At 45.3% G+C, this 22836-nt stretch overlaps 1 protein-coding gene across 3 annotated transcripts in view; it reads right to left on the bottom strand.

Annotated features, from left to right (window-relative positions):
- Nucleotides 1–22836, bottom strand: part of FBRS (fibrosin) — a 222949-nt gene that overhangs the window by 134816 nt on the left and 65297 nt on the right. For 2 of the 3 annotated variants that reach the window (XM_053694395.1, XM_053694393.1), the window contains exons 5-8: nt 18197–18437; nt 17860–18077; nt 17498–17679; nt 16774–16818 (exon numbers count right to left, since the gene is read on the bottom strand). In XM_053694395.1, the coding sequence (XP_053550370.1) occupies nt 16774–16818; nt 17498–17679; nt 17860–18077; nt 18197–18437 (686 nt within the window). The remainder of the gene's footprint in view (nt 1–16773; nt 16819–17497; nt 17680–17859; nt 18078–18196; nt 18438–22836) is intronic. The other variant, XM_053694394.1, reaches the window with a different exon arrangement.

Below are 22836 nucleotides of genomic sequence, written 5' to 3'. Positions count from 1 at the left end.
CCATAAAATGTCAACGGAAACTATAGGAGAAGTTTATGGCCATCGGTAACAGACTCCCAAACAGCAATCGCCATAGAGGGAGTAGATTCAAAAGGAAAATAAATTGGAACAAATTGTAATAAATTTGTCACATAGGAAATGATACTGTTCCTCAAAATCTGAAAAGTAACTAGTCCTGTGTACGTTTAATTCATCCTCATCACAAAAGATGAGATAACAAATAAACAGTTTAAATACGTTTAGTATAATGTTTGCAGAACAAAACATTACTGTCTCTTTAAATCTTAAAGTAACTCATTTTAGTGTTTTGATGTTCCATCCTACGTCACAAGGGATGAAGTAATCAATAACCAGCCGCAATTCTTTTAATAAAATTTACACAGAAAAAAAAAACAATTTCTATGTAAGTAACCGCAGAGCACTGCCTTTGTTTAATAAATTAATTTGCCTATAAGTAAAAAATTGTGGCATGGAGTGACCGGAGTCACCATACTCCTAACAACCTGTTCAGGAGGTGTAATTTAAATTAAAAAGTAACACCTGAAAAAAAAAATGGTACTGTCACTTTAAATATATTAAAAAGGGAAGGATAATTCCGTTTTAATTTCTTGCAGAAACTGGGGCAAAAACAGCAAAATAACTTTGCTAGATCACAATGCCCCAACAACAGTAACCCCCTCTGAGTAGGATGGTCTCTTAATGTAACAGGAAAAACATAGGCTACCCTCTTGTAAGTACACACCAAAAATATTATAAACATGTCTTTTCGGACCAAGCCATATAGGGGACAGGAAGACATGGTACGGTACAATACCAATGACCACCCTCAAGGGTGGAGACATAACCTAACCTATCTCCCGGTCGGCAGGTGATTCTATTGAACCGCCGGGAGAGGAAAAAGAGCGCGCCAAGTAATGGCGTCCCCCGAGGCAATTAAAAAAGCGCGCCAAGTAATGGCATCCCCTCAATGACCACCCTTCGTGGGCGGAGACACAATAGTTATCTCCCGGGCGGCATGATAATTTTAAGGAACCACAGTGAGATAAAAACAGACCTATAACATAAATAATTAATATGTTTGTTATCCAAGACCGAGACTCCTAACAGGCATCCTTCGTGGCAACCAAGCAGCCACTACCCGGTCGGCAAGTCTTCAGTAACTGCCGGGGAAATTAACAGAGTGCCCCACTGATAATAAAAAGGTGCACAATAACCCCCTTCATAGGGAAAAAGTCTCACAGTCATCTCCCGGTCGGCAACTTCTTAATCGCCGGGAGAGGAAATAGATTTTCAAGGGGAATGAGAACGATACGGTTTCCTGGTCCTGCTCACGGCAACTTCCTCCTAGGGAAATATCAGTATCCGTCCCTCATGGGCGCCGGGCTCCATAAAGATCTTATAAATCTGACCCAATAAGAAAAACGACTAAGCGTAATGAGGAACTCCTTAGCTGAGTAAACTACCGCACTGTCAGGTAGCACCTTCAAACTCTATAAAGTATTAAGTCAAGCACCTCCCAGTCGGCATACTTATATGTCAACCGCCGGGAGTAAAAACACACTGATCCTCAGTATAATATAGCCTCTTTCATAATAAAGGGCCCATCCTTCGAGACTGATAGACCATACGGGGATCCATCTCACGGCCGGCAGATTCTATGTGTAAAACGCCGGGAGCAAAACACCACCGACTCCGGTCCCCAATGTCTGTGTACCATAGGACTCTTATGTTAGTTATCCCCCAACAAGAGATCACAGACCCATCACAATAAGGAGCCCATCTTTACTTAGTCCTTAATATGTGATATGTAGGTAATGTAGTGCTGACTTTCTTCTGAGAGAATCTTAATGTCCCCAGAAAAATAAAGTGAGCACTTACCTTGAACGCTGAGCGACAGGCATGGCAGTCCATCAGGTGTAAGAGGTCCATTTCTCCCTCCCATAGCCCTGTGGAAACAGATCAGCCTGAGTTACCATGCGCTTAGGCTATCTATAATGGGGCAGCAACATATTTAGGAGGCGCAGTGAGAATTATGTCCCACCAGTTCCTAATGCTTTAAAGCCACCAAAAAGCCCTGCTGTAGAGACTGATCTGGTTTAGGCTACACCCCAGGTCAAAATAGCACTCTTTGGCACTACTGAAAAATAACAAACTCTTGATTGAAGAATCATTTCTAACACCTCACTTTGCCATCTCCTATCTTACTAACACAGGCAAAGAGAATGACTGGGTTGGGAGGGAAGGGAGGAGCTATTTATACAGCTCTGCTGTGGTGCTCTTTGCCTCCTCCAACTGACCAGGAGGCGTAATCCCACAAGGATGAAATCCGTGGACTCATCGTATCTTGAAAAAGAAAAGTGGTCTGAAGGTTCCCTCCTTTTTGGGAACCACAACCCGAATGGGATAAAAAAAAAAACAGACCCTGTACCTGCATAGGAGCAACCACTCCCAGGTCTGAGAAGTATCCTACGCAGTTTAAGAACGCCTCTCCTTTTGTCTGATCTGCAGATAATCTTGAAAGCAGAAAACCTGCCTCTGGGAGGAAAATTTTTGATCTCAAACCCAAGCCTGAGCGAAGACTGAAAGTCTGCCCCCTACAAGATCTGATCCCGGATCGGGTTCTTCCTTTTTTTTTTTTTTTTTTTTTAATTCTTTAAATTTTGAAAAGAGATTATTTCCATCAAGCCAGGTCCCAACAGGGTCTTCTGGTAACAAATCACTAAAAACGTAGAGCATATATCCGTAGAACAAGGCTCTAACCATAAGGCTCTGTGAGCTGGAACAGAGCAACTTATGCTCCCAGTTTGATAAGTTGAAGGGAAGAATTTGAAAGCTTTTATCCTGTCCTGGATTTTATCGAGGGAAGTTTCTGACTTGGTAGCATCAGACAACGCATCAAACCAATATGCTGTCGCACTAGTGACGGTAGCCAAGTACACAGCTGCTTGCCATTGTAAGCCCTGGTGTACATACCACTTGTAATTTTTGTCCATAAGACCTTTAAAAAACCCAACTATTCTCTAAGGATATAGTAGTTCTCTTAGCTAAGCTGAGACTACTCCGTCCCCCTAGGGAATGTTTGTCCAGCCTCCTTAGCCGAGTCGGCTATGGGAAACAGTTTTGTAAATATAGGGAATGCGTCCATCCTTATAAATTCACTGGACGCACTAGTATAGATTACACAGGAAATGTCTTTACTGCACGTACTATATTGGGGTCACCCAGGATAGATAAAAACACCTAAAGTAACAATTCCATCTGACGCTGAGAATTCTCTCTCAGATAATCCCAAAGCATCTTCCTCCTTCAGTAACATGGAGGAACCCTTAGGAATAGCAACTACTGAAATAATTCCTCTAGTAATGTTTTCTACCTCTTGGGGAAAAAAAATGCATCAAAACTCGGAGTGGAGTGTAAAAGGAAGCGCAGGGCATTGTATGTGAGCCATAACATTTTGTGGAACACTATAGGAGAAATTTGTGGCATAACTTGACCGTTGTCAACAGACTCCTAAACAGCAATCGCCTTAGAGGGAGTAGGTTCAGAATTTTTTTTTTTTTTTTTTATAAAATTTACACATAAAAAAATGTTACTGTCTCTTTAAATCTTAAGTTTAACTTTATTGTTGTGTGCTTTTGTAAGTCACAAAGGATGAACAAACAGCTGAAATTCTTTTAATAAAAATAACATAAAAAAAAAACGTTACTGTTACTTTAAATTTCAAACGGTAACTTTTTCTTTATACGTGCAAGATTGGAATGGATTAGCAAACAAACTTGCAGCAGCTACTGAAACCTCAGATATTGTGCTGAGGTGCCCATCTGCCCAATAAGTAAATGTCATAAGACTCATTTAGCACCTCAGAGTAATGCATATTAACCATTTATTTCCCTTTGTGAAATTAACATGGAGAAACGAATATACATAAAACAGTCTGACAGTGTACTCTCATAGCGTGCTATCTTGACCCGCAATGAAAAAGCAAAAACACTAAGGCTGTGTTAAATGCTCTGCCCCCGATATCGTCATGGAGGCGAAGAGCGTAATCTAACACAGACTCCACATAGCTTTGCCCCACGTGGGCGTGAAAACGCTCCATCTACCGGCACTCTAATGACTGTGCCCTGAGATAGAGAAAAAGCAGCTCAAAACGGCGCGAAATATCAACTCCACCCATTGTGGGCGTCAAACAAACAATCTCCCGGTCGCCATTAATTATTGCATAGATAGGCCACCAGGAGCTAGTAAAAACTGTACACTCAGTGACACATTGGGGACGATTAAGCTACCGCATGTCATGTAGCTCTACAGACCAAAGGAGTGACCATACACCATTTCCTGAGACCATATAATACTGTCCCAAATGATTGATATGTTAGAGTATCGCCACATTAACGTTTTCAGTTTGATCTCCTTAGCCTAGTAGCCAAAAAACGGAACCATCTCTTGGTCGGTATATTACTAAATTAAAACGGCAGAGAAACACCCTCAGAGCCATAAACTGAAATTAACTCCTGCCAGTGTCAAAAAATAGCTGCCAAGAGTCATCTCTATCTAGGAGAGTTTACGTGTCCCATCACATTAAGAGCCCTATTTCTTAGCCCTTGATTATGTGATTGTCCAGTAATGTAGTGCTCACTTAACTTCTGAGTGTGTTTATGTCCCCAGAAAACATTAAAGTTAGCACTTACCTTGAACTTCTGCCTGCAGCAAGGAAGCCTCACAGGCTTGAGGTCCTCTCCCTCACATCGACCTGTGGAGAAATAAAGCGCTGAGTAATCTTCACCTCAGACTACAGGATACAGGGCAGCATGAAATACATGGGAGGTGCAGTGAGAATTATGTGCCACCAGTTCCCATTGCTCTAAAGCCACCAAGTGCTCTACTGTAGAGACTGATATGGACTACGGCTACACCCTGGGCAAAACAGCACACTCTGGCACTACTGTAGAGACTGATATGGACTACGGCTACACCCTGGGCAAAACAGCACACTCTGGCACTACTGTAGAGACTGATATGGACTACGGCTACACCCTGGGCAAAACAGCACACTCTGGCACTACTGTAGAGACTGATATGAACTACGGCTACACCCTGGGCAAAACAGCACACTCTGGCACTACTGTAGAGACTGATATGAACTACGGCTACACCCTGGGCAAAACAGCACACTCTGGCACTACTGTAGAGACTGATATGGACTACGGCTACACCCTGGGCAAAACAGCACACTCTGGCACTACTGTAGAGACTGATATGGACTACGGCTACACCCTGGGCAAAACAGCACACTCTGGCACTACTGTAGAGACTGATATGGACTACGGCTACACCCTGGGCAAAACAGCACACTCTGGCACTACTGTAGAGACTGATATGGACTACGGCTACACCCTGGGCAAAACAGCACACTCTGGCACTACTGTAGAGACTGATATGGACTACGGCTACACCCTGGGCAAAACAGCACACTCTGGCACTACTGTAGAGACTGATATGAACTACGGCTACATCCTAGAACAAAAGTAGCACACTCTGGCACTACTGTAGAGACTGATATGAACTACGGCTACATCCTAGAACAAAAGTAGCACACTCTGGCACTACTGTAGATACTGATATGAACTACGGCTACATCCTAGAACAAAAGTAGCACACTCTGGCACTACTTTAAAAATAATAAACTCTTGATTGAAGAATCTAATCTAATACCTCACTTTACCTCTTCCTATCACTAACGTAGGCAAAGAGAATGACTGGGGTGGGAGGGAAGGGAGGAGCTCTATATACACATATACTCTGTTGTGGTGCTCTTTGCCTCCTCCTGCTGACCAGGAGGTGAATATCCCACAAGTAAGGATGAAATCCGTGGACTCATCGTGTCTTTAAAAAGAAACCCAGACCCTGTACCTGTAGTGGAACAGGAACTATCACTCCCAGGTCTGAGAGGTCTCCTACGCAGTGTAAGAACGCCTCTCCTCTTGTCTGATCTGTAGATAATCCTAAAAGCAGAAACCTGTCTCTGGGAGGAAATTGTATCCCTTGGACACTACTTTCCATTGCCCAGGAATCCTGAACATCACAAAGACAGAAAGTCTGTCCCTACAAGATCCGATCCCAGAACGAGGGCATGCTCTTCATGCTGTCTTTGGGTCAACAGCAGGCTATTTGGATCTTTTTTTTTTTTTTTTTTATTGAAATTCTTTTAATTTCAAAAGAGATCAATTCCGTCAAGCCAGGTCCCAAACAAGGTCTTCCCCTTGTAAGGAATCGCTAAAAGCTTAGAGCATACATCTGTAGAACAAGGCTCTAACCATAAGGCTCTGTGAGCTGGGACAGAGAAACCTAAAACTTATGCTCCCTGATAACTTGAAGGGAAGAATTTAAAATAAAGGAAGTAACCCATTTGAAAGCTTTTATCCTATCCTGGATTTTATCCAGGGGAGTTTCTGACTAAATAGCATCAGACAACGCATCAAACCAATAAACCGTCGCACTAATGACGGCAGCAAAGTACACAGCTGGTTGCCATTGTAAGCCCTGGTGTACATCCCTTTTCTAATTTTTGACCATAGGACCTGTGAAAAAAACCCAACTATCCTCTAGGGGTATAGAAGTTCTCTTAGCTAAGCTGGAAACTACTCCTTCCACCGTAGGAAATTTTTGCCCAGCTTCCTTAGCTGAGTCTGCAATGGGAAACATCTTTTCAAAGAAAGGGAATGCGGTCTCTTCCATTCCTTATAACTTACTGGACGCACTAGGATAGAGTACACCAATAGCGTTGGAGTCTCCCAGGGTAGCTAAAACCTCCTAAAGTAACAAATAGAGGTGTCCAAGCTAGAAAACCAAACTCAGGATCAAATAAGATATTATTCATCTGAGTCTGAGAATTCTCTCTCAGATAATCCTGAAGAATCTTCCTCTTTCAGGTAACAGGTTAGAACCATCAATCACCTAAACGATTGAAAAGAATTCCTCTAGTAATGTTTTCTACAACGTGGGAAAAACATAAAATGCATGAAATGCAGAGTAACTCCGAGTGGAGTGTGAGAGAAAGCGCAGGGCACTGCATGTGGGCCATAACATTTTGACACTATAGGAGAAATTGTGGAATAGATTGGCCATTGTCAGACTCCTAAACAGCAAAAGCCTTAGGAGTAGGTTCAAAAAAAAGAGGAAACATTTTTACTAAAAATTGACACATAAAAAACTTTACCGTTTCTTTAAATTTTAAAAAGTAACCTTATTTTTTGTGTGCTATTGTACCATCCTAAGTCACAAAGGATGAATTAAACAAACAACTGAAAATCTTTTAAAAAAATTAACAGATCTAAAACGTTACTGTCTCTTTAAATTTTAAACTAACTTTTTCTTTTTGCGTGCAGTAATGAGGTAGATTAGCAAACAAATATTGTAGCACCTACTTACACCTCAGATATTTTGCTGAGGTGCCCATTTAAATGCAATAAGACTCATTTAACACCTCAGTTTAATGACAGAAAAATGCATTTTAAACTGTTTATTTCCTTGGATAAACAATACGTTATATACATAAGTAAGTCTGAAACGCTGTACTTTTGATAGCGCTGGCTGGACCTGCATTGAGAAGGAAAAAAACTAAAGACAGTGTTAGATGCTCTGCCTTCCGATATCGTAATTGAGGTGGAGAGCGCAATCCAACACTGCCTCAACGTAGCTCCGCCCCTCGTGGGCGTGATAACACTCCATTTCCCGGCACCATTATGACTGTGCCTTGAGATAGAGGATAGTGCAGCCCAAAAATGGCGCCAAAGGTAACTCCGCCCATCGTGGGCGTATCAATACACAATCTCCCGGTTGCCATTAATATGTATAGATAGGCTACCGGGAGCTAACTGAACCACACAATTATGTATACTCTGTTTAGAAATTGTTGACGATTGTGCTACGGCATGTTAGGTAGCTCTATAGCCCAAATGAGTGACTCAAACAATCTCCTCACACAATCATCTCCTGAGTCTTATTACTTTGTCCCAAGTGATTGAGGCCCCCAGAGTACAAGTCACATTTAGTCCCCTTAGCCCCAGTGCCTGCTAAAAATGTGCTGTCACAGGATCCCCTCCCTTTATAGGAATAGGAGGAATGTGCCGTCACAGGATCCCCTCCCTTTATAGGAATAGGAGGAATGTGCCCGTTCACGGATCCCCTCCCTTTATAGGATAGGAGGAATGTGCCGTCATCAGAAATCCCCTCCCTTTTCTATAGAGCCCACAATCCCCCTTAGGAGGGAATGTGCGTCACAGGATCCCCTCCCTTGTATAGGATAGGGAGGAATGTGCCGTCACAAGATCCCCTCCCGTTTATAGGAATAGGAGGAATGTGGCCGTCACAGGATCCCCTCCCTTTATAGGAATAGGAGGAATGTGCCGTCACAGGATCCCCTCCCTTTATAGGAATAGGAGGAATGTGCGTCACAGGATCCCCTCCCTTTATAGGGAATAGGGAGGAATGTGCCGTCACAGGATCCCCTCCCTTTATAGGAATAGGAGGAATGTGCCGTCACAGGATCCCCCTCCCTTTATAGGAATAGGAGGGAATGTGCCGTCACAGGATCCCCTCCCTTTATAGGGAATAGGAGGAATGGTGCCGTCACAGGATCCCCTCCCTTTATAGGAATAGGAGGATGTGCCGTCTCAGGATCCCCTCCCTTATAGGAATAGGAGGAAATGTTGCCGTCACAGGATCCCCTCCCTTTATAGGAATAGGAGGAATGTGCCGTCACAGGATCCCCTCCCTTTATAGGAATAGGAGGAATGTGCCGTCACAGGACCCTCCCTTTATAGGAATAGGAGAATGTGCCGTCACAGGATCCCTCCCTTTATAGGAATAGGAGGAATGTGCCGTCACAGGATCCCCCCTTTATAGGATAGAGGAATGTGCCGTCACAGGATCCCTCTTTATAGGAATAGGAGGAATGTGCCGTCACAGGATCCCCTCCCTTTATAGGAATAGGAGGAATGTGCCGTCACAGGATCCCCTCCCTTTATAGGAATAGGAGGAATGTGCCGTCACAGGATCCCCTCCCTTTATAGGAATAGGAGGAATGTGCCGTCACAGGATCCCCTCCCTTTATAGGAATAGGAGGAATGTGCCGTCACAGGATCCCCTCCCTTTATAGGAATAGGAGGAATGTGCCGTCACAGGATCCCCTCCCTTTATAGGAATAGGAGGAATGTGCCGTCACAGGATCCCCTCCCTTTATAGGAATAGGAGGAATGTGCCGTCACAGGATCCCCTCCCTTTATAGGAATAGGAGGATATGTGCCGTCCACAGGATCCCCTCCCTTTTTAGGAATAGGAGGAATGTGCCGTCACAGGATCCCCTCCCTTTATAGGGAATAGGAGGAATGTGCCGTCACAGGATCCCCTCCCTTTATAGGAATAGGAGGAATGTGCCGTCACAGGATCCCCTCCCTTTATAGGAATAGGAGGAATGTGCCGTCACAGGATCCCCTCCCTTTATAGGAATAGGAGGAATGTGCCGTCACAGGATCCCCTCCCTTTATAGGAATAGGAGGAATGTGCCGTCACAGGATCCCCTCCCTTTATAGGAATAGGAGGAATGTGCCGTCACAGGATCCCCTCCCTTTATAGGAATAGGAGGAATGTGCCGTCACAGGATCCCCTCCCCTTTATAGGAATAGGAGGAATGTGCCGTCACAGGATCCCCTCCCTTTATAGGAATAGGAGGAATGTGCCGTCACAGGATCCCCTCCCTTTATAGGAATAGGAGGAATGTGCCGTCACAGGATCCCCTCCCTTATAGGAATAGGAGGAATGTGCCGTCACAGGATCCCCTCCCTTTATAGGAATAGGAGGAATGTGCCGTCACAGGATCCCCTCCCTTTATAGGAATAGGAGGAATGTGCCGTCACAGGATCCCCTCCCTTTATAGGAATAGGAGGAATGTGCCGTCACAGGGATCCCCTCCCTTTATAGGAATAGGAGGAATGTGCCGTCACCAGGATCGCCCTCCCCTTTATAGGAATAGGAGGAATGTGCCGTCACAGGATCCCCTCCCTTTATAGGAATAGGAGGAATGTGCCGTCACAGGATCCCCTCCCTTTATAGGAATAGGAGGAATGTGCCGTCACAGGATCCCCTCCCTTTATAGGAATAGGAGGAATGTGCCGTCACAGGATCCCCTCCCTTTATAGGAATAGGAGGAATGTGCCGTCACAGGATCCCCTCCCTTTATAGGAATAGGAGGAATGTGCCGTCACAGGATCCCCTCCCTTTATAGGAATAGGAGGAATGTGCCGTCACAGGATCCCCTCCCTTTATAGGAATAGGAGGAATGTGCCGTCACAGGATCCCCTCCCTTTATAGGAATAGGAGGAATGTGCCGTCACAGGATCCCCTCCCTTTATAGGAATAGGAGGAATGTGCCGTCACAGGATCCCCTCCCTTTATAGGAATAGGAGGAATGTGCCGTCACAGGATCCCCTCCCTTTATAGGAATAGGAGGAATGTGCCGTCACAGGATCCCCTCCCTTTATAGGAATAGGAGGAATGTGCCGTCACAGGATCCCCTCCCTTTATAGGAATAGGAGGAATGTGCCGTCACAGGATCCCCTCCCTTTATAGGAATAGGAGGAATGTGCCGTCACAGGATCCCCTCCCTTTATAGGAATAGGAGGAATGTGCCGTCACAGGATCCCCTCCCTTTATAGGAATAGGAGGAATGTGCCGTCACAGGATCCCCTCCCTTTATAGGAATAGGAGGAATGTGCCGTCACAGGATCCCCTCCCTTTATAGGAATAGGAGGAATGTGCCGTCACAGGATCCCCTCCCTTTATAGGAATAGGAGGAATGTGCCGTCACAGGATCCCCTCCCTTTATAGGAATAGGAGGAATGTGCCGTCACAGGATCCCCTCCCTTTATAGGAATAGGAGGAATGTGCCGTCACAGGATCCCCTCCCTTTATAGGAATAGGAGGAATGTGCCGTCACAGGATCCCCTCCCTTTATAGGAATAGGAGGAATGTGCCGTCACAGGATCCCCTCCCTTTATAGGAATAGGAGGAATGTGCCGTCACAGGATCCCCTCCCTTTATAGGAATAGGAGGAATGTGCCGTCACAGGATCCCCTCCCTTTATAGGAATAGGAGGAATGTGCCGTCACAGGATCCCCTCCCTTTATAGGAATAGGAGGAATGTGCCGTCACAGGATCCCCTCCCTTTATAGGAATAGGAGGAATGTGCCGTCACAGGATCCCCTCCCTTTATAGGAATAGGAGGAATGTGCCGTCACAGGATCCCCTCCCTTTATAGGAATAGGAGGAATGTGCCGTCACAGGATCCCCTCCCTTTATAGGAATAGGAGGAATGTGCCGTCACAGGATCCCCTCCCTTTATAGGAATAGGAGGAATGTGCCGTCACAGGATCCCCTCCCTTTATAGGAATAGGAGGAATGTGCCGTCACAGGATCCCCTCCCTTTATAGGAATAGGAGGAATGTGCCGTCACAGGATCCCCTCCCTTTATAGGAATAGGAGGAATGTGCCGTCACAGGATCCCCTCCCTTTATAGGAATAGGAGGAATGTGCCGTCACAGGATCCCCTCCCTTTATAGGAATAGGAGGAATGTGCCGTCACAGGATCCCCTCCCTTTATAGGAATAGGAGGAATGTGCCGTCACAGGATCCCCTCCCTTTATAGGAATAGGAGGAATGTGCCGTCACAGGATCCCCTCCCTTTATAGGAATAGGAGGAATGTGCCGTCACAGGATCCCCTCCCTTTATAGGAATAGGAGGAATGTGCCGTCACAGGATCCCCTCCCTTTATAGGAATAGGAGGAATGTGCCGTCACAGGATCCCCTCCCTTTATAGGAATAGGAGGAATGTGCCGTCACAGGATCCCCTCCCTTTATAGGAATAGGAGGAATGTGCCGTCACAGGATCCCCTCCCTTTATAGGAATAGGAGGAATGTGCCGTCACAGGATCCCCTCCCTTTATAGGAATAGGAGGAATGTGCCGTCACAGGATCCCCTCCCTTTATAGGAATAGGAGGAATGTGCCGTCACAGGATCCCCTCCCTTTATAGGAATAGGAGGAATGTGCCGTCACAGGATCCCCTCCCTTTATAGGAATAGGAGGAATGTGCCGTCACAGGATCCCCTCCCTTTATAGGAATAGGAGGAATGTGCCGTCACAGGATCCCCTCCCTTTATAGGAATAGGAGGAATGTGCCGTCACAGGATCCCCTCCCTTTATAGGAATAGGAGGAATGTGCCGTCACAGGATCCCCTCCCTTTATAGGAATAGGAGGAATGTGCCGTCACAGGATCCCCTCCCTTTATAGGAATAGGAGGAATGTGCCGTCACAGGATCCCCTCCCTTTATAGGAATAGGAGGAATGTGCCGTCACAGGATCCCCTCCCTTTATAGGAATAGGAGGAATGTGCCGTCACAGGATCCCCTCCCTTTATAGGAATAGGAGGAATGTGCCGTCACAGGATCCCCTCCCTTTATAGGAATAGGAGGAATGTGCCGTCACAGGATCCCCTCCCTTTATAGGAATAGGAGGAATGTGCCGTCACAGGATCCCCTCCCTTTATAGGAATAGGAGGAATGTGCCGTCACAGGATCCCCTCCCTTTATAGGAATAGGAGGAATGTGCCGTCACAGGATCCCCTCCCTTTATAGGAATAGGAGGAATGTGCCGTCACAGGATCCCCTCCCTTTATAGGAATAGGAGGAATGTGCCGTCACAGGATCCCCTCCCTTTATAGGAATAGGAGGAATGTGCCGTCACAGGATCCCCTCCCTTTATAGGAATAGGAGGAATGTGCCGTCACAGGATCCCCTCCCTTTATAGGAATAGGAGGAATGTGCCGTCACAGGATCCCCTCCCTTTATAGGAATAGGAGGAATGTGCCGTCACAGGATCCCCTCCCTTTATAGGAATAGGAGGAATGTGCCGTCACAGGATCCCCTCCCTTTATAGGAATAGGAGGAATGTGCCGTCACAGGATCCCCTCCCTTTATAGGAATAGGAGGAATGTGCCGTCACAGGATCCCCTCCCTTTATAGGAATAGGAGGAATGTGCCGTCACAGGATCCCCTCCCTTTATAGGAATAGGAGGAATGTGCCGTCACAGGATCCCCTCCCTTTATAGGAATAGGAGGAATGTGCCGTCACAGGATCCCCTCCCTTTATAGGAATAGGAGGAATGTGCCGTCACAGGATCCCCTCCCTTTATAGGAATAGGAGGAATGTGCCGTCACAGGATCCCCTCCCTTTATAGGAATAGGAGGAATGTGCCGTCACATGATCCCCTCCCTTTATAGGAATAGGAGGAATGTGCCGTCACATGATCCCCTCCCTTTATAGGAATAGGAGGAATGTGCCGTCACATGATCCCCTCCCTTTATAGGAATAGGAGGAATGTGCCGTCACATGATCCCCTCCCTTTATAGGAATAGGAGGAATGTGCCGTCACAGGATCCCCTCCCTTTATAGGAATAGGAGGAATGTGCCGTCACAGGATCCCCTCCCTTTATAGGAATAGGAGGAATGTGCCGTCACAGGATCCCCTCCCTTTATAGGAATAGGAGGAATGTGCCGTCACAGGATCCCCTCCCTTTATAGGAATAGGAGGAATGTGCCGTCACATGATCCCCTCCCTTTATAGGAATAGGAGGAATGTGCCGTCACAGGATCCCCTCCCTTTATAGGAATAGGAGGAATGTGCCGTCACAGGATCCCCTCCCTTTATAGGAATAGGAGGAATGTGCCGTCACAGGATCCCCTCCCTTTATAGGAATAGGAGGAATGTGCCGTCACAGGATCCCCTCCCTTTATAGGAATAGGAGGAATGTGCCGTCACAGGATCCCCTCCCTTTATAGGAATAGGAGGAATGTGCCGTCACAGGATCCCCTCCCTTTATAGGAATAGGAGGAATGTGCCGTCACAGGATCCCCTCCCTTTATAGGAATAGGAGGAATGTGCCGTCACAGGATCCCCTCCCTTTATAGGAATAGGAGGAATGTGCCGTCACAGGATCCCCTCCCTTTATAGGAATAGGAGGAATGTGCCGTCACAGGATCCCCTCCCTTTATAGGAATAGGAGGAATGTGCCGTCACAGGATCCCCTCCCTTTATAGGAATAGGAGGAATGTGCCGTCACAGGATCCCCTCCCTTTATAGGAATAGGAGGAATGTGCCGTCACAGGATCCCCTCCCTTTATAGGAATAGGAGGAATGTGCCGTCACATGATCCCCTCCCTTTATAGGAATAGGAGGAATGTGCCGTCACAGGATCCCCTCCCTTTATAGGAATAGGAGGAATGTGCCGTCACAGGATCCCCTCCCTTTATAGGAATAGGAGGAATGTGCCGTCACAGGATCCCCTCCCTTTATAGGAATAGGAGGAATGTGCCGTCACAGGATCCCCTCCCTTTATAGGAATAGGAGGAATGTGCCGTCACATGATCCCCTCCCTTTATAGGAATAGGAGGAATGTGCCGTCACAGGATCCCCTCCCTTTATAGGAATAGGAGGAATGTGCCGTCACATGATCCCCTCCCTTTATAGGAATAGGAGGAATGTGCCGTCACAGGATCCCCTCCCTTTATAGGAATAGGAGGAATGTGCCGTCACATGATCCCCTCCCTTTATAGGAATAGGAGGAATGTGCCGTCACAGGATCCCCTCCCTTTATAGGAATAGGAGGAATGTGCCGTCACATGATCCCCTCCCTTTATAGGAATAGGAGGAATGTGCCGTCACATGATCCCCTCCCTTTATAGGAATAGGAGGAATGTGCCGTCACAGGATCCCCTCCCTTTATAGGAATAGGAGGAATGTGCCGTCACATGATCCCCTCCCTTTATAGGAATAGGAGGAATGTGCCGTCACATGATCCCCTCCCTTTATAGGAATAGGAGGAATGTGCCGTCACAGGATCCCCTCCCTTTATAGGAATAGGAGGAATGTGCCGTCACAGGATCCCCTCCCTTTATAGGAATAGGAGGAATGTGCCGTCACAGGATCCCCTCCCTTTATAGGAATAGGAGGAATGTGCCGTCACAGGATCCCCTCCCTTTATAGGAATAGGAGGAATGTGCCGTCACATGATCCCCTCCCTTTATAGGAATAGGAGGAATGTGCCGTCACAGGATCCCCTCCCTTTATAGGAATAGGAGGAATGTGCCGTCACAGGATCCCCTCCCTTTATAGGAATAGGAGGAATGTGCCGTCACAGGATCCCCTCCCTTTATAGGAATAGGAGGAATGTGCCGTCACAGGATCCCCTCCCTTTATAGGAATAGGAGGAATGTGCCGTCACATGATCCCCTCCCTTTATAGGAATAGGAGGAATGTGCCGTCACAGGATCCCCTCCCTTTATAGGAATAGGAGGAATGTGCCGTCACAGGATCCCCTCCCTTTATAGGAATAGAAGGAATGTGCTGTCACAGGATCCCCTCCCTTTATAGGAATAGGAGGAATGTCCCAATAAAGGAGTTCTATCCCAATAAAGTGCTCCACTTCCTCTGAGATCTCCCAGACCCAGAATAAAAAGTTAGCACTTACCTTTACAATCTGCCCGACCGCAGGGCAGCTGAGCAGGTTTAAGAGGTCCTCTCCCTCCCATAGCCCTGTGGATAAAAATAAAGCCTGAGTCATCTTACTTAGGCCATCAGGATAAGGGCAGCATCAATGTATGGGAGGCACAGTGAGAATTATGTCCCACAAGTTCCCATTGCTCTAAAGCCACCAAAGCTCTACTGTAGAGACTGATATGAACTACGGCTACACTCTAGGACAAAGCAGCACAATCTGGCACTACTTTAAAAATAATAAACTCTTGATTGAAGAATCTATACTAACACCTCACTTTACCTCTTCCTAGCACTAACGTAGGCAAAGAGAATGACTGGAGTGGGGGGAAGGGAGGAGCTATTTAACAGCTTTGCTGTGGTGCTCTTTGCCGCCTCCTGCTGACCAGGAGGTGAATATCCCATTAGTAATTAAGATGATCTGTGGACTCATCTTAATTACGCTTTTTTTAAGCGTGTCTTAAAAAAGAAAAACCCTGTTCAATAATCCCCCTCGGGAGATACTAACTCTCGATTCCAAGATACCAAAGGAGCCTCACTGAGGCCATATATTTACTTAATAAGTCCGGCAAGATAGTTCCTTACAGGAAACAAACAAGTTACAGTACATTCTGATGAAGTAAAATGAAACGATCTTACTGGAATCTACGCCGTGGAACAGGAACACGGCCATTCAAGTGTGACGAATAGTAGCAGCGCCTCCGCCATGGACTTGAGAGAAGAAAGCAGGCAGCAAAGCAAAGTTTGACAACACAGATTGCTTGTGTGCTCCTGTCCCATTGCGAAGAGTACTACCCTCCATAAGAGACAAAAACTTCTGACACTTCTCTGCCAACCTCCTGGGATGAAAGGCAAAGAATGACAGGGGATGAGGGGAGTGGGAGGAGTATTTAAGCCTTTGGCTGGGGTGTCTTTGCCTCCTCCTGGTGGCCAGGTTCTTATTTCCCAAAAGTAATGAATGCAGCTGTGGACTCTTTCCATTTAGGAAAAAAAATGTGGGGAGGTAGGAGTGAGAAAACAAGAGAGAAAGAAAGTTAGAAAAAACAATGTGGGGAGAGAAAACACAGTGGGGAGGTTGGAGAGAGAACAAGAGTAGGGGGTGGGAAAGAGAAAAAAACAATGTGGGAAGAAAAAGAACAGGAGAAGGCACAATTATACTTACATTCTGTCTGTACAAACTGTCTATTTTACCCGGATACTTCTCAAACTGCAGAGAAAAATAAAGATGTGCGTTGACAAGGGGTCCTTGGGTAAAGTACCATATGACACAAAAGAGAGTGGGGCATGTGGGGGGACGACCATAGAATAGGAGAAGATAAGGAGGAAATTTTAGAGGCTCAGTCATTCAGGACAGGAAGAATGAGGAGAATGTTAGAGGGATACTGAAGTAGAGCACAGACTGGCAAAATCCATGCAACCCGACTGTTTATGTGGTGGTGGTAGAGAGGGAGAATCCATGCAACCAGATGGATTTGGTGGTAGTGGTGATGGAGAATCCATGCAACCCGACGGGTTTGGTGGTAGTGGTGATGGAGAATCCATGCAACCAGACTTTTTGGTGGGGGCAGGGACTCCATGCAATCTGACATATTGGTGGGGGCGGGGACTCCATGCAATCTGACTTTTTGGTGGGGGCGGGGACTCCATGCAATCTGACATTTTGGTGGGGACGGGGAATCCATGCAATCTGACATTTTGGTGGGGACAGGGAATCCATGCAATCTGACATTTTGGTGGGGACAGGGAATCCATGCAATCTGACATTTTGGTGAGGAATCTATGCTACCTGGTGGTTTTGGTAGTGATGAATCCACATAACCAGACAGTTTTGTTGATGGAGGAAATCCATGCAATGTGAGAATTTGGAAGAGAAAACACTGACTTACTGTTGTGGGCCCCATGCTAGGAGGATAAGGTGTAAAGTGCTGGTGAGTGTGTTGATGCATGTGCTGGTGATTGTGTTGATGGAACTGGAACATGGGTCTGATTGTAGCACTCAATTCAGCATTGCTGCTTTGCACCGGCATAAAGCGTGTTCCCATGTCCTGGCCAATCACATTGTGTTCTGCTGAGAGAATGAGTCAACAACACAAGTTAAGACAGTGCCATCTTCTTATTTCCCTTATCCAATCATCCTCTATCACTCATCCCACTGGCAGTGCCAGCCCCCTTCTCTCAGCTCACAATCACATTGCCTATACATGCCTTGTTTGCCCATCACATTGGCAGCCTCAGTTCTAATACTCACGTGATAGCACAGCTGTGACTGTGGATGCAGGATGGCCAGTGGCCTGACGAAGTGGCGGTGGTGGAGGAAGAACAGGGGAAGCAGCAAACAGACCCAACTGATGAGAAGGAGGGCGAAGGGCAGAGGGAAAGCTCTGCTCACCTGAGTGACCCATGGCAGGAGGTGTCAGAGGATGAGGAGAAATCTGGGGAACTGACAATGACTTGGATATTCTACTCCTGGGAGAAGGGAACCAAAACAAAAACATAGATTTGAAGAGAGAGAAGAATGAGAGAACAAAATATTAGATGCTCCCAGTAGGCTAACATAACTCCTCATACACTAAATCCCCCCTTACCTGTCCGGCCTATCTGTGGAGGGTGCAGAAGCCGGTAAAGGTTGTGGTTTGGGGGATGGGCTATGTGGTGTCTGAGGTGGGGGACATGGTGTACATGGGGGAGCAGGAGATGGATGCTGCTCAGGCACAATGAGTGGAGGCTTGTTGTCCAGATCTGGGTTCTTCTCACAACTTCTCTGTAGTCCAGACACATGTGAGTGAATAGACAGCTTGATACGCCCTCCGGAGAGAGACAGTGAGCCTATGGTGGAGGAAAAAACTGGTTAATAGGAAAGATAGGTAAATGGTGGAAGGTGACAGCAAAAAAATGGAGAGAGAAGGACTAGTGTCAAAATGATCTGGAGAGAAGATAAACTGCAGCCTTAATCGATGGCTGGAAAATAAATCCTTAAACTATTAAATATCTATATACACATGCTCATCTGAGTCTATTTGTCAAGTTCAATGCTCACTGTCTTTGTAAAGGTGATAAAGAAAAAAAAATGCAGTCACAGACCTTGTGTCAGTAAGGGCCCGTCACCTGCAGTGCAATTTAAGCACATGACCACTAGTAAGCTTAAATGTTTTGTCTTGATAAAGCCCATCATAGGGTGAAACGCATTAATGAGAAAAGGCTGTGATTATTGATGAAAGAAAGCTATTAATACTTTACTTGGTTTAATGTGTGTTTTGTTTGGAGGACTTTCCAATAACCTGAGTTATTTTGTTTGTACACTTGGACTCCACTTGCGTGCTACTAGCACCAAGTGCAAGGGGATTCAATCACCTATATCTGTGAACAGGAGTTTGCATCAAAAGAAGAAACAAAGAATCAACATTGTATCTTTATTCCACTATGATCTAAGCCGCTATACGGAGGATCTGTGTCGTGACGTAGACACAAGTCACGTGAGTGCTAACAGCTGATCGGTGTGAGACGCCAGGAACACAGCGGTAAGAAACCGGAGCGTGTATTACAGCTCACGCGGGTTAAAAAGCAGAATTAATCCTGTGGACGGTATTTCACTACTTTCGGGTAAAACAAATTACCTAGTTACTACATTCTCTCTGCACTTCAATGTATGGGATATTATAAAGTTAAAGACGGTGTTTCTGCTAAGGTCCAAAAAGTGGGCGTCTTTTTTTCTTTCTGCACATATACGCCTAAGTGGCATTTAAAGAGACTTTCTATGGTGGTATACTATTGCCCTTTTCTCTTAAAGGGACAGTAAAGTCAAAACTAAACTTTCATGATTCAGAATGGGCATGCCATTTTAAACAACTTTCCAATTTACTTTTATCATCAAATTTGCTTTGTTCCCTTGGTGGTATTTTTGAAGAGCTAAACCTAGCTAGGCTCAAACTGATTTCTAAACAATTGAAAACCGCATCCTAGCTCAGAGCATTTTGAAAGTTTGTCACAGTTAGACTGAGCTAGTTCACATGTGTCATATAAATAACATTGTGCTCACTCCCGTGAAGTTATTTAGGAGTCTTCACTGATTGACTACACTGCATGTCTGTCAAAAACACTTAGATAAGGAGGCTGTCTGCAGAGGCTTAGATACAAGGTAATCACAGAGGTAAAAAGCATATTAATATAACTGTTGGTTATGCAAAACTGGGGGGAATAGGTAATAAAGGGATTATCTATCTTTTTAAATAAGAAAAATGTTGGTGTAGACTGTCCCTTTAAGACACTAAGTAATTATTTTGTGTATAAATGCATTAGAAGTTATATATGTATGGTGTGAATTATATCTTTATACATCAGTTAGCTATACTTTGTATATACAATAGTGTTTAACCTCAGTCATTTGTTTTTAGGATGTTTTAATAGGAGACGTTCCTTTTTCATATATTTTTAATTGATTTGCATTATATGATAAATAAATCATTTTATTGTTAAAGGTGAAGTTTCTTTTTTCCATGAAAAATGTGATTATATATTAAGGTCTGTAGACATTACTATTTTTGCCTTTAAGTATCCCTCAATTTAAGATATCTTAAGCTCAATTTGCAGCGCCCTCCTAATATCCCTCTATCTTTGCATTTTCACGTCTAAACACACTTAGAGGAAGGTGAGTTTTTTTAGTAGGGTGCGATACGCAATACTATACATTCATTTTTTATACACTAGCAGGCTTAATTGTTTTCCCTGTGCACATGCACAATATATAACACGTAAATGCAGTGAAGAGCTAGAATTTGTTAGAATACTCTAAGTGGTTCATTCCACTGATCAATAGAGAGTCAATACCCTGGGATTGCACACCTGCAGCTACACAAGGAGGCTTTAGTATTTGTTGTTTATACCCTGGGTTTGCACACCTGCAGCTACACAAGGAGGCTTTAGTATTTGTTGTTTATACCCTGGGATTGCACACCTGCAGCTACACAAGGAGGCTTTAGTATTTGTTGTTTATACCCTGGGATTGCACACCTGCAGCTACACAAGGAGGCTTTAGTATTTGTTGTTTATACCCTGGGATTGCACACCTGCAGCTACACAAGGAGGCTTTAGTATTTGTTGTTTATACCCTGGGTTTGCACACCTGCAGCTACACAAGGAGGCTTTAGTATTTGTTGTTTATACCCTGGATTTGCACACCTGCAGCTACACAAGGAGGCTTTAGTATTTGTTGTTTATACCCTGGGTTTGCACACCTGCAGCTACACAAGGAGGCTTTAGTATTTGTTGTTTATACCCTGGGTTTGCACACCTGCAGCTACACAAGGAGGCTTTAGTATTTGTTGTTTATACCCTGGGTTTGCACACCTGCAGCTACACAAGGAGGCTTTAGTATTTGTTGTTTATACCCTGGGTTTGCACACCTGCAGCTACACAAGGAGGCTTTAGTATTTGTTGTTTATACCCTGGGATTGCACACCTGCAGCTACACAAGGAGGCTTTAGTATTTGTTGTTTATACCCTGGGTTTGCACACCTGCAGCTACACAAGGAGGCTTTAGTATTTGTTGTTTATACCCTGGGTTTGCACACCTGCAGCTACACAAGGAGGCTTTAGTATTTGTTGTTTATACCCTGGGTTTGCACACCTGCAGCTACACAAGGAGGCTTTAGTATTTGTTGTTTATACCCTGGGTTTGCACACCTGCAGCTACACAAGGAGGCTTTAGTATTTGTTGTTTATACCCTGGGATTGCACACCTGCAGCTACACAAGGAGGCTTTAGTATTTGTTGTTTATACCCTGGGTTTGCACACCTGCAGCTACACAAGGAGGCTTTAGTATTTGTTGTTTATACCCTGGGTTTGCACACCTGCAGCTACACAAGGAGGCTTTAGTATTTGTTGTTTATACCCTGGGTTTGCACACCTGCAGCTACACAAGGAGGCTTTAGTATTTGTTGTTTATACCCTGGGTTTGCACACCTGCAGCTACACAAGGAGGCTTTAGTATTTGTTGTTTATACCCTGGATTTGCACACCTGCAGCTACACAAGGAGGCTTTAGTATTTGTTGTTTATACCCTGGGTTTGCACACCTGCAGCTACACAAGGAGGCTTTAGTATTTGTTGTTTATACCCTGGGTTTGCACACCTGCAGCTACACAAGGAGGCTTTAGTATTTGTTGTTTATACCCTGGGTTTGCACACCTGCAGCTACACAAGGAGGCTTTAGTATTTGTTGTTTATACCCTGGGATTGCACACCTGCAGCTACACAAGGAGGCTTTAGTATTTGTTGTTTATACCCTGGGATTGCACACCTGCAGCTACACAAGGAGGCTTTAGTATTTGTTGTTTATACCCTGGGTTTGCACACCTGCAGCTACACAAGGAGGCTTTAGTATTTGTTGTTTATACCCTGGGTTTGCACACCTGCAGCTACACAAGGAGGCTTTAGTATTTGTTGTTTATACCCTGGGTTTGCACACCTGCAGCTACACAAGGAGGCTTTAGTATTTGTTGTTTATACCCTGGGTTTGCACACCTGCAGCTACACAAGGAGGCTTTAGTATTTGTTGTTTATACCCTGGGATTGCACACCTGCAGCTACACAAGGAGGCTTTAGTATTTGTTGTTTATACCCTGGGTTTGCACACCTGCAGCTACACAAGGAGGCTTTAGTATTTGTTGCTTATACCCTGGGTTTGCACACCTGCAGCTACACAAGGAGGCTTTAGTATTTGTTGTTTATACCCTGGGTTTGCACACCTGCAGCTACACAAGGAGGCTTTAGTATTTGTTGTTTATACCCTGGGTTTGCACACCTGCAGCTACACAAGGAGGCTTTAGTATTTGTTGTTTATACCCTGGGATTGCACACCTGCAGCTACACAAGGAGGCTTTAGTATTTGTTGTTTATACCCTGGGTTTGCACACCTGCAGCTACACAAGGAGGCTTTAGTATTTGTTGTTTATACCCTGGGTTTGCACACCTGCAGCTACACAAGGAGGCTTTAGTATTTGTTGTTTATACCCTGGGTTTGCACACCTGCAGCTACACAAGGAGGCTTTAGTATTTGTTGTTTATACCCTGGGTTTGCACACCTGCAGCTACACAAGGAGGCTTTAGTATTTGTTGTTTATACCCTGGATTTGCACACCTGCAGCTACACAAGGAGGCTTTAGTATTTGTTGTTTATACCCTGGGTTTGCACACCTGCAGCTACACAAGGAGGCTTTAGTATTTGTTG

Source organism: Bombina bombina, chromosome 11 (assembly GCF_027579735.1).
Source record: "Bombina bombina isolate aBomBom1 chromosome 11, aBomBom1.pri, whole genome shotgun sequence".
Lineage (NCBI taxonomy): Eukaryota > Metazoa > Chordata > Amphibia > Anura > Bombinatoridae > Bombina > Bombina bombina.
Note: the sequence above shows the minus strand (reverse complement) of the source record. Positions and strands in the feature narration are given on the sequence as shown.